This window comes from Camelina sativa, chromosome 17 (genome assembly GCF_030686135.1).
Source record: "Camelina sativa cultivar CO46 ecotype springtype chromosome 17, ASM3068613v1".
NCBI lineage: Eukaryota > Viridiplantae > Streptophyta > Magnoliopsida > Brassicales > Brassicaceae > Camelina > Camelina sativa.
In genome coordinates this window covers 11840566-11852857 of record NC_141896.1, presented here as the reverse complement: position 1 = coordinate 11852857, position 12292 = coordinate 11840566, and the positions used below count along the sequence as shown (strand labels likewise).

General features: G+C 36.7%; 3 protein-coding genes and 1 pseudogene across 4 annotated transcripts; 3 read left to right on the top strand and 1 right to left on the bottom strand.

The window, feature by feature from the left end:
- The first annotated feature begins 609 nt into the window (after positions 1-609).
- Positions 610-1735, top strand: LOC147923551 (uncharacterized). Its single transcript, XM_087493969.1, has one exon. The coding sequence runs from the start codon at positions 676-678 to the stop codon at positions 1684-1686; it is 1011 nt and encodes a 336-aa protein (XP_087350095.1). The 5' UTR covers positions 610-675; the 3' UTR covers positions 1687-1735.
- A 242-nt stretch (positions 1736-1977) lies between these two features.
- LOC147923550 (uncharacterized) lies at positions 1978-3273 on the top strand (annotated as a pseudogene). Its single transcript, XR_015585830.1, has one exon. The product of XR_015585830.1 is annotated as an uncharacterized LOC147923550 (transcript).
- Positions 3222-5982, bottom strand: LOC147923549 (spermidine synthase 1-like). The gene is made up of 9 exons (XM_087493968.1): positions 5568-5982; positions 5398-5474; positions 5169-5291; positions 4424-4528; positions 4248-4320; positions 4059-4130; positions 3755-3950; positions 3536-3659; positions 3222-3449 (listed from the first exon to the last, which is right to left on the bottom strand). Exons 1-9 carry the CDS (start codon positions 5902-5904, stop codon positions 3384-3386), a joined length of 1173 nt encoding a protein of 390 aa, XP_087350094.1. The 5' UTR covers positions 5905-5982; the 3' UTR covers positions 3222-3383.
- A 2591-nt stretch (positions 5983-8573) lies between these two features.
- On the top strand, positions 8574-11769 carry LOC147923548 (aldehyde dehydrogenase family 2 member B7, mitochondrial-like). The gene is made up of 11 exons (XM_087493967.1): positions 8574-8796; positions 9106-9231; positions 9314-9456; positions 9554-9707; positions 9798-10027; positions 10156-10245; positions 10413-10586; positions 10674-10811; positions 10910-11047; positions 11137-11198; positions 11295-11769. Exons 1-11 carry the CDS (start codon positions 8721-8723, stop codon positions 11566-11568), a joined length of 1605 nt encoding a protein of 534 aa, XP_087350093.1. The 5' UTR covers positions 8574-8720; the 3' UTR covers positions 11569-11769.
- The last annotated feature ends 523 nt before the right edge of the window (positions 11770-12292 follow it).

Genomic DNA, 12292 nt, shown 5'->3' with positions numbered 1-12292 from the left:
AGATTGGATCAAAATCTAAGGCTCTCGCTGCATAGATAAATAGTCTGAGATCAAACCAAAACTCGAGCCCTAAACAATTTCTATATGACCAATTGCGTTGCCCTCTTCTTTTGGTCAGCTTTCCTTATAGTAGTAAACTTATAGTTGCTATGTTTAAGCCCTTAAGTTCATATTACATTTTATTGTATTGTTGTGTGATCTTATCGATAGATCATATATAATGCAAAGTTTTCTTATCTCTCTCTGACGTAGAAAAAATAAAACCAAAATAGAAAATATGTTTCTACAAGAATGATATTGGACATCTAAACAATATTACATAGTTGGACTTTACTTCATATTTGGGTGATCTCCAATACTTTTTCCTCATTTCCACATAGTGTAATGAGTAGTGTAATTACAAAGAGAAAAGTGTAAAAACTTCTAAATTGAAAAGTCTACGGATGAACTGGACTTGTGGACCAAACCAGAAGTCGCCATCTAATAAGACTTTAAAGCTAATCTACTAAAACCACTCAACTAGTCAAACATTACATACGATGACTTGTAGATGAAGTCAAGAAGTCAACGTCAATGAAGGACCCCCATTAAATTACTATTAGCAAATTACATGTTCTACTTCACATACAGATCTGTGACTTCCCTTCTTCTATTGTGAGAAAGAGATAAAAAAAAATGGAGACAAAGAGTGAAGAGAAGCTAAGTGTCATCGAACTACTAATACGAGCTGTGAAGATACTCTTTGGTAACATCAATCTCGCTCTTTTCCTCTTCCTCTGCTCTCTCCCACTGTTTTGTTTCTTGATCTTCTTCGAGCTCTCCCTCCAAACCACTGTCTCACTCGCTTCTCGATACCTCTATAAGCTAGTCACTTCTGACGAGGACTTGTCGGAGAATGATCTAATTCCATGGTTGATTCACACATCTCTGCTCTACTTCATTCCCTACACCTTTCTTGACCTCTTTACCACCACCACAATCGTTGCAGCATCTTCGATTATTTACACGTCTCAGGAAGAACCATTGGGACTACTTTATTTGGTACGGAGATCTGTCAAAATATGTCAGAACAGAACAGGAGGTTGTCTGATCACATCTCTCTATGTCCTTGTCTTGTCAACCTCTGTTTTATTCGGTGTTTTATCTGGTTCGACCGCCTACTTATTGATTGTTTCTCTCACAATCGAGCACCAAATATTCCTTAAAGAATCAGTGGTCTTGGCCCTCTTGGCAGTGTTGTTCGATGTGGTGGTTATTCTCATTCACGGAACTGTCTTCATAGTTCTGGCTACAAAGTTCTGCAAGTGGAGCGCGGGATGGAACATTAGTATGGTTGTTTCGGTCTTAGAGGAGGATGAAGATGGTAAAGGCATCTACGGAAGTAATGCTCTGTCACTTTCGGCTTGGTATGTAAGAGGCCAAGAAAAGCGTGACGTAGGGATGATGCTATTGTTCTTCGTCGGTGCTTTCCTGATGAGGATGCCATGTATTTACTTCCAATGCAGTGAGAGTCTTAATGGGAACGGAGTGTTGTACACTGGTCTCTATGTGGGTTTGATTTGTCTCGGGAATGTGGTTAAATGGGTGTCCTGTGTTGTTTGTTATCATGATTGTAACACAAGGGCTCTGAAGAAAAAGGTTGATGTGGAGATTGGATCAAAAGCTAAGGCTTTTGTTGCTACATAGAGAAATTGTTTTGTGACCAAAATCTTAATATCAATCATGTTTTTGCTCACTTTCATCTAAGCTAATAACAAAATGAAGTCTAAAGAAGAAGTTTCTTGGAATATCAATCATAGTGATGCAAACAAATTTCTTGGAATAAAATCAGAAATTTTCATCTGATAAAGACACTTTAAGCTTTATATATAGTAAGTAAAAACCCTACACTACTACTTGTCAAACATTACATACGTTGACTTAAAGAAGAAGTTTACAAGTCAACGTCAATGAAGGACGCCGACCATTAATTTAATTCGAAGATACACATATCTGTGGTTAAGCCTTCTTCTTCTACTTCCAATTGTGACAAAAGAGATCAACAAATGGAGACGAATAGCGAGGAGAAGCAAAGTGTCATCGAACTACTAAAACAAGCTGCGAAGCTACTCTTGTGTAACATCAATCTCTTCTTCTTCCTCTGCCTCTGCTCTCTCCCGCTGTTTTGTTTCTTGATCTTCTTCGAGCTCTCTCTCCAAACCACCGTCGCTTACGCTTCCCAGTTCGTCTCTACTCACTCGAGGGGAGGACTTGCCGGGAGAATGATCTAATTATCATATCAGAAAAAAACAATGATCTGATTCCTTGGCTGATCCAGACTTCTCTGCTCTACTTCTTTCCCTACACCGTTCTCGACCTTCTTACCACCACTACGATCGTTGCAGCATCTTCGATTGTTTACAAGTACGAGGAAGAACCGTTGGGGCTGTTTCATTTGGTACGGAGATCTTTCAAAATATGTCAGAGCAGAGTAGGAGGTTGTCTGATCACATCTCTCTATGTCCTCCTTTGGTCAACCTCTGTTTTCGTATTCTTTTTCTTGTTCTTCTTTCTTCAGTTTCTCTCTGGTTCAACCAACTACTTATACGATACTTATCTCTCACGGGAATACGAAAGATTCCACTACCAACGATTCCACTACCAACGTAGGGGACTGTTCGACGTGGTGGTGGTTCTGACTCTTCTGTTTCAATGTACTTTCTTTATAATTCTGACTGCAAAGTTCAGCAAGTGGAGCGCCGGGTGGAACATGGGTTTGATTGTTTCGGTTTTAGAAGACGACGAAGATGGTCAAGGCATCTATGGAAGTGATGCTCTGTCTCTTTCAACTTGGTATAGAAGAGGGCATGAGAAGCGTGACCTCTAGTTGACGTTGATGTTCTTGGTCTTTGCTCTTGTGATGAGGATGCCATGTTTATACTCCAAATGCAGTGAGAGTTCGAATGGAAATGGAGTGTTCTATACTGGTCTCTATGTGGGTTTGATTTGTATCGGGAATGTGCTTAAATGGGTGACTTGTCTTGCCTGTTACCATGATTGTAAAACTAGGGTTTTGAGGAAGAAGCGTGATATAGAGCAAGCTAAACCTCTTGGTGCTTGAGTGAGTTTGGCTTAGTTCAAATCAACTTTGCATCTTTAAATAAATGGTAAAAAGGCTGATAACTTCTTAAGCTTCATGGCGGCAAAAGCAAGAAAACATGTTGTAAATTGGATTTTGCTACTTTTGTAATGTGTAATGCTACTATGCTAAAAGAAGACATAGTCACTTTTGCAGCTCTTGCGTGTTACAGAAACATGCGTGAAACACATAACATTCTAAAAACAGTAAAAAGCTTTTATTTTGATAAATTCAACGATCCTCAAGATTAGTTTCCTTTCCCTTTTCAATTGGCTTTTGACTCGATTACCTTCTTGGCGAAAGAAGGCAAGCAGAATGCAGCTGAATGAATCTGAAACCCAAAGAATTGAGAGCATAAGCTAAGGGTTAAATGTCTAGACTGCATGAACATGTACACCGAGAGATTGTTTTTTTTACCTCGGCATTGTAAAACTTCAAGGGTCCATTTGACTTGCTGGAGCTCTCGTCAATTGGGTTCAGTGGGTGCTTGAAGTCAACTTCAGGTCCTTCCGTTGAACAGAGCATAAATCCAATAACCCCACTGCAAAATCAAGGATGAAAATGATTACACATTCAGGTTGAGTTATAACGACGAAAAATGTAAAGAGATTGAATGTTAAAGGTCACTAAACATGCCTGGGGTATGTTGGAACGCTGGTCCAAGCATAGTTCACAGAACCCTTGAAGATCTCACGGCAGTTGGAAACAATGTCTTCGATGATGTCCATGTGAAGCCACAAGCTTTCAGCCTGAGTACACACAACTCCACCAGGACGAAGAGCTCTAGCCACGGATTGGAAGAAGGGTTTCTCAAAGAGCTCCTTTGCAGGACCTGACATACATCAGCAAGCGTAATCATAGTTAAAAGCCTGCTTCTTTAGATTTTGTTCAAAATAACAACAAGGGATAATATGATTGACATGTGGATGGTAGTAGTTACCTATTGGGTCTGATGAGTCAACAATAACAGCATCATATGATCCTTCAGCAGCATTCTTCAAGAAAGCAACACCTGCAATGATTCACCAATCCCTCAGTTTGAATAATGATTGATTTACAAATGGCAAAATGTGTTAAACATAACTACATAGTGTTTTTGATAGAGAGATAAAACGTGGCAGTATAGTACCATCGCCAATGACGAGGTTCACGCGAGGATCCTCATATCCAATTGCTACATCAGGGAAAAATTGCTTAGACACCTGAAAATTACCAGTAGATGGAAACATATTAAACGATAATACATATGTTTTTCAAATAAATGGCATTTATCAAAACAGAGATGCAGGAAAGGTGACCACTCACGTCGACCACCATTTTATCAATTTCACACATGTCAATGTGCTCAACAGTAGGATGACGTGCAACTTCCCGCAGGACACCACCATCTCCTCCTCCAATGACCAAGACCTATAGAAAAACTAGAAAGACATTGATCAGATACACTCTGGCTTATAGCTTTACTGGCTAAAAGCAAAAAAAACAGCATTTTAAAATGCTCCACTTTACCATTACCGAAATACTTAGATAACCAATTTTGGATGTAAGAAGCTTTTGATTATATATCTTTTTTTCTCAAGCAAACCACAATAACAAAGCTAGACTATAATCAATTAAGCGAATTATAAAAAATTCAATCATATTATGATTACACAATAAAGTTACTCGAGTTCTCAAACTTTGCCAGATGAGAACGTGGGACAGTGTAACCTTTTTTTATCAAGAGGCCATCAAAGTTTGCAACATCTAAAAAGCAAACAAATATTGATCATCCAATCTACTTTTTATCTAGTGGACATTCCTATCACCACCCTGTAGTGTATAATCATTTAGGCCAGCTCAATTAGTTTCTATATTCACATCTGATAAAAGGTACTCTGGTTGCTCTATTTTTCTCCATAAGTAATGATTCCTTCATCCTACTTTACTGGAGAAGAAACATGTCGACTTAAAATAAAAGATATTTCATTACATTCCAAAGCAGTAGACTTTTGATTACACACACACCACCCAAACCGCAATAAAGGTTACTAAAAGGATAGAAGTATACCTTCTTAGGGTTAGGGATGGAACACAAAGGAAGATGAGTGATCATTTCTTGATAGGCACATTCATCTCTTTCAGTAAGTTGGATTACTCCATCCAAAACCAAAACTTTTCCATATGTTGCAGACTAAGAAAATTCAAAAAGCTAACAATCAAAATGAATGTTCCTATATAAAGATAAATCACAGATAAAAAAAAAAAAAAAACAGAGAAATTGATTGTTTTTGGTTAACCTGGAAAACAATCACATCCTGGTAATCAGATTTGCCCTGAAACAAAACTTTCTCAACCTTCAAAGAGTGTGCCTCACCTGCAATTGTATAAAAACAGAGTTTTAAAAAACAAAACTCAAAAAGCTCAAGACTTTATGGAAAAAACCAAGAATTTAGCGTTTCCCTTATACCTGGCCACATGGGACTCATTTCAGAGAACCACCCAGGAATCACAGTGGAGAAACAAGCAGGCTCCTTTGTCTGATCTCCGTTCTCTGTCTCCATGGAAGCGACGGCGGCGGAGCCATTATCAGCCGCCTCCTCTTCTCTAGGTCTCTTCAAATCAGTGGCGGAGGATTCTTTAGCATCCATGGCAGTTGAAGCTCTGCTGAGACTCCCAAAGAAACGCCGAGAGAGAGAGAAATGAGAGAGAGGGATTAGGGTTTTTGTGAGGTGGTGATTATGATGTGAAGTGAAGCGGAAGATATTATAAGCAAGAGGAGGAGGGCGTAGAAGTGTAAATATCATTTTTCTTTTTTATAATTAATATTGATTTTTTTTTATTTCAACGTATGCAAAATTGGGAAATTATTATGTGATGATAATAGTACAAAGTTTATTTTGCCTCGAATATAACGTTTTCTTTTTAGCTTTTTGGCTTTTTATGTTCTGTTTTTTTCCTTTATTCGTCTCTCTCTCAGTCTCTCTGATGTCCTCTCAGAGGAACGTTTACTCTACGCGCTACCGCTACCTAACCCCACGTGCAAACAAAATTCTCTTATACCAAAAGGTCCGAAACATATATGGTACGTCGGTAACCGTATGGTACTAGGCAGCAAAAGCCTGCTCTCTCTACTTGAAGATGTGTAACGACGCGTGATTGATTATTTGATAGTAGAGATGACTCGCAAAATGAGTATGTATGATGATGATGTATCCATATAGTTGAAGAAAGTTTTGTTCCATTTGGGAAGTGGGAACAAGTTGTGGTCTATAAAGACGACGAATGCTTCAGTCTGTATACCATAGCGTATACTTCCCCCATATAAGCGAATTGGATCAGAAGGTTTAGCCCATTATAATATTAGGCCCAGTATAATGAAACATAGAATATAACCCTTTTTTTTTTTTTTTTTTTTGCTTTGCAGCTAAGATTTACATTTTCTCTGGCCAAAAAAAAAAAAAAGGGAAAATACATTACTTGAAAAATGTAGGCATATAGAGACAGACTAAATTGTTTGACAAAAAAAAAAAAAAAAAGAGACAGACTAAACAATATTTTTTTTATGTTAAACTCTATTTTGTCGATCAAAATTGTGGTGTGTATAGTGTATGAGGAGTTTTGAATCAGCACTAGCTGTTAGAAACTTAGCTACTAGATAGTATATGGTAAAGCCAAAGATTAATAATGCTGTTTTCAATTTCATACGTTTGTTCCTACAGATCTTGTTAGGCAATTCAATCGAACGGTCCATTGTATATAAGGTTTTAGTTGATGCCGAACCTTATATGAAAACAGAAGGCAAATATCGCACAGGAGAAAAAAGGTGATGACACAATCTATATAAAAAGAGAACTTATATGGGCATAGCCACATCATAACTTTAAAATGATTTTTCTATAAATTAGCAAAAAGGCTCATTTATGTATCACTGGACTATGAAAGTAATCTTTTAACACATCTGAAAGTGTACAAATATTTACAAGCACTTTAACCCAAAAAAAAAAAAAAGAGCATTTGTGACAATTTTCACGGCAAAATTCTGATGATGAATGTTTTAAGTGTATCGATCGGCAATTTTATTGTTTAAATAACAATTCTAACACATATATATATAGGCTTATGTGAACTTAGTATTAGCCAACTCTAAAGATAGAACTGTCCAGCAAATATGTGTTATTTCACCAAATGTAGAACTTAAAATGCCTGAAAATATTGACCAAGTATCATTTCTACTTTTTTTTTTTTTGTCGGCTCATTTCTACTTAAAAACAGGCCTATTAAATACCAAATGTTATACCTAAATATTTGACGAAGTATGTAGTAAAAGTTTGTTGGAAGCTCTGTAATACCGGGTCCATCGCTCCCCCGATTACATGCATGTGGTGTTAAACTATTCGTTAAATTGGACTAAGTGAGTCGTATAAGAATGATTATGAATGACTCAAACATATAAAAGCAATATAGTAGCGAGATTAGAAACGTAATCTCATAATTCTTTTAAAGCATTATCTTAATCTTTTGTTTGCCAACACACATTGTGGACCACTCACCACTCTAATGATAGTACCGATATAACTAAAATAATTCACCTGTTTTAATGTGGGGTAGGTGAACCACTCAAATCCATCGTCCCTTCAAATATATTGGGAGAAGTAACAGTGGAACACACTTATTATACATAGTTTGAATAAATATCTATGCCAAAATCCCCTATATAATCCCTTATAGTTTAACACACAATCTTTTTTTTGTATACTATATACTTTTTATAAGTTTGTTACAAAATATGTTATAAACTAAATATAAATTGGTTAAAAAAAAAGTTATAGATTAATTGGTCAATCTGTGGGATATATTAATACACTCAAGAATATCCCAAAGAATATTCCAATAATTTATACAATTTTCAAAATAAAATCTTTAGTATTTCATGTATTGTTACAAAATATATATTGTTAGGTATAAAAAAACTGTTAGGCATAAAAAGAAATAAAATCTTGGCAATTTATCACATTTAATCATGATTTCTGAGATCTTATTGTGCAGTTTAAAATAAAATCTTACCTAAGCAAGAGTCATATTAAAACAATTTTTTACCAAACATGTTCAAAAATTACAATAAAAACAAACAATAAACATAACAATTTCTCATACACAAAATTACAAAATTAACAATATAAAACTTACAAAATAGGTATTTTTCAAGCCATCATATTTAGCATATGATTTTATTGCATAATGTTTTATCCAATTTTTTTTAAAAAATAATCATATAAATTATATTTTATTCTAAAATTATAATATAAATAAAAAAAATTTCAGGTCCTAATCTAGTATACTATATTAAAATAATATTTATATACATTTTAGTGTAGAAAAATAAAATAAATATTTAGTATTATTATCTAAACTTGTCCCCATCCATACACACGTGGAAAAATGCAGTGTTATTATCTAAACTTGGTTTCCTTCTATGTTTTGTTAAATGTGAAATCATTACTCGTGTGTAAGCCTATAAAGACAACAGAGCTCACCAAAATATAAGAGAGAGAGCATCATCATCGTGTAGAGAGAACATTACACACCGTACGTAGAGAAGAAGAAACAAAAGTAATTAGCCATGGCGTCAAGAAAAGTTTCTTCGTTGCTCGCTCGATCCTTCATGTCCTCCTCGCCTTCTCTGTTATCTCTTAGAGGTATGTATATCGCTGATACGATCCATTTTGTAAAATGATCGCTTGTTAGCTCCGATCAGACTCTGTGGCACTGTTCATAATGTGATGCTCAATTCAACGATCGAAATCGTAATCTTACTTTATTGATTTTTTTTACATGTTCTCTCTTCGATCTGATGATGGTCTCCAAGTTTTTTGGATTCTGTATCAATATTTGCAGATCGCTCATTGTCTTTTGATCTTTGGTTACTTCTTGATTGATTTTGATGTTCGTGGTCTCTATCGGATCGAAATAGATTGATTCCTGTTCTGTTTTGTTTTCTTCATCAGGTATGAACAGAGGAATTCAGAGATACAGTAACTTTGCTGCTGCTCTTGAAAACACTATTACTCCACCTGTGAAAGTTGAACACACACAGCTCTTAATCAATGGAAGATTCGTTGATGCAGCCTCTGGTAAGAATTAGCACTTTGTCAACAATATCTTAAAGCTTGTAACAAATAATTGAGACTTTTTCTTGTTTAAATTTTTTTACAGGAAAAACTTTTCCTACTCTTGATCCAAGAAATGGTGAAGTGATTGCTCAGGTAGCTGAAGGTGATGCAGAAGACGTAAACCGTGCGGTTGCGGCTGCACGAAAGGCCTTTGATGAAGGACCATGGCCTAGAATGACAGCTTATGTATTAAAAAATAAAACAACTTCTTCTATCTTTGTGTTTGTATATATTTTGTGCTTTTGAAATGTTCTCTCAGCTTTGGTTAATTTGATTTCTTCAGGAGAGATCAAAGATACTGTTTCGTTTAGCTGACTTGATCGAGAAACATAATGATGAGATTGCTGCTCTTGAGACTTGGGATAATGGGAAACCTTTTGAACAATCTGCTAAAATTGAAGTTCCAATGATTGTTAGGGTGTTCCGGTACTATGCTGGTGAGTGAAACTACTGATGCCTTTTATTGTGTGCCCATAAGATTTTTGACTCATCAAAATTTGTGCTTTATCTTTCGATGAGTTTTTCAGGTTGGGCAGACAAGATCCATGGAATGACAGTTCCAGCTGATGGTCCACACCATGTGCAGACCTTGCATGAGCCTATAGGTGTCGCTGGACAGATCATCCCATGGAACTTCCCTCTTCTCATGCTTTCTTGGAAACTTGGACCAGCTTTAGCTTGTGGAAACACCCTTGTTCTCAAGACCGCTGAGCAAACTCCTCTATCTGCACTCCTTGTTGGAAGACTACTTCATGAGGTAACAACGTGCTCTTGCGTTTGCTACCATCTGATTACTTGAAAACTTAATATAGGCTTTTACGATTTCACTCAAGCTAGTATTTAACATATGTTATGTTTTGTTAAGTAACTGATATTTTATGACAGGCTGGACTTCCTGAAGGGGTTGTAAATATAGTTTCTGGATTTGGTGCTACAGCTGGTGCAGCGGTAGCTAGTCACATGGACATTGATAAGGTTTATAATACAAACCTTGAAAGATTCTTCTTATCTCACCGTATTCTGCAATGGTTGTATATCTTTTTCCTTAGATCTTCTCTTGGAACAGTTTCTCCAAGCATAAAAATACAAACCAGGCAGTTTAGTAAACATTTTGTTTCTGATAAATCTTATGCACTATACAGGTTGCTTTCACCGGGTCTACTGAAGTTGGGAAGATCATTCTTGAGTCGGCTGCAAAAAGCAACCTTAAGCCAGTGACTCTTGAGCTTGGAGGCAAGTCAGCATTCATTGTATGTGAAGATGCTGATGTGGATAAGGCCGTTGAGCTTGCACATTTCGCTTTGTTCTTTAACCAGGTAACATCACTTGAAACACCTCAACATATGAGTTATATGGTACCCATCCCTTTTTGATAAGTATAGCCTGTTCTGTTTAAATTGTAGGGACAATGCTGTTGTGCTGGCTCGCGTACATTTGTACATGAACGCGTGTATGATGAGTTTGTAGCGAAAGCTAAAGCTCGTGCTGTCAATCGCTCTGTTGGAGATCCCTTCAAGTCAGGCATTGAGCAAGGTCCCCAGGTACACAGAACAAAACCTTACCAAGATCTCGGTGAAAAAAACAGAACAGCATTTTCAAAATTCCTAAACTTATTTTGAAAAAAAAAAAAAAAAAACAGGTTGACTCAGAGCAATTCAACAAAATCCTGAAGTACATCAAACATGGAGTTGAGTCTGGAGCCACATTACAAGCTGGAGGTGACCGGCTTGGTTCCAAGGGTTACTACATTCAACCAACAGTCTTCTCAGACGTGAAAGTAAGTAAAGAGAAGATTACCCCTTAAAACAAAACTTAACTGTCATCACAGTTTCTTGCTAATTATATGGACCGTATCAAACTTGGCAGGATGACATGCTCATAGCCACAGACGAGATATTCGGACCGGTTCAAACCATACTGAAGTTCAAGTACAAATCTAATGCTAAACCAAATATTTCCTCTTTGTTGTCATGTTTTGATTTAGACTTTACTTTACTGATGGCTTTTAATGTCTCTTCCTTTAGGGATCTTGATGAGGTGATTGCAAGGGCAAACAAATCGATGTATGGTTTAGCTGCGGGAGTGTTCACACAGAATCTGGACACAGCAAACCGGCTGATGCGAGCGCTCAGGGTTGGAACCGTTTGGATCAACTGTTTTGATCTTTTTGATGCCACGATTCCATTTGGAGGGTATAAGATGAGTGGCATTGGAAGAGAGAAGAGTCTTTACAGTCTTAGCCACTACTTGCAAGTCAAGGCTGTTGTCACTTCCCTCAAGAATCCAGCGTGGCTCTAACAACCGAAGCAAGTATCTCTCGTCCTTCGTTAGCTGCAACTTATGCTTATTTCTCGATGTTGGTTTATTTATTATTGCACTTTTCCTTTGGAAAACCTGGAATTGTACTGTCTTCAGGTTTTCGAGATTTTTTTTCAGAGTAAGTTATCTTCAACACATTTTTATAAATAAAACAACATGAAAATGTGTGATTTATAAAAACATTACTCTTATTAGTTTCAGTGATGTGTATACGAGCCTGACTAATTACAATAGTAGTGGAAACTGAAAGCCTTATCACAGTTTGATTCTGAGCTTTCTAGTGATATGTGATGCTTTTGGATGAACTGTGTTATCAGCAGACTGTTCTGCTTCCACTCAGTTAACAACTTTGAGAATCAAAGACTGTGGAACCTTCTTAACATCTGCATCACCTGAGCCTTTACACTTCTTCATCCCTTTCTCCAAAGCCTTCTCTGTACTCCAACAACTTGTCGAAGCACGCAGCTGGACAATCAGCTTTTCCTGATTTGCTCAGATTTGCAAATGTTTTGTTTAGTCCCAAAAAAAAAGATTCACAACAACTTTATCACACTTCAGACTCAAATCACACACATTAACCACTCAAATCCATCGTCCCTTCAAAAATATTGGGAGAAGTAGTAACACATTTATTTTACAGAGTTTGAAAAATATCTATGCCAACCCTATATTAAAAAATAATATCTATATACTTTTTTAGTGT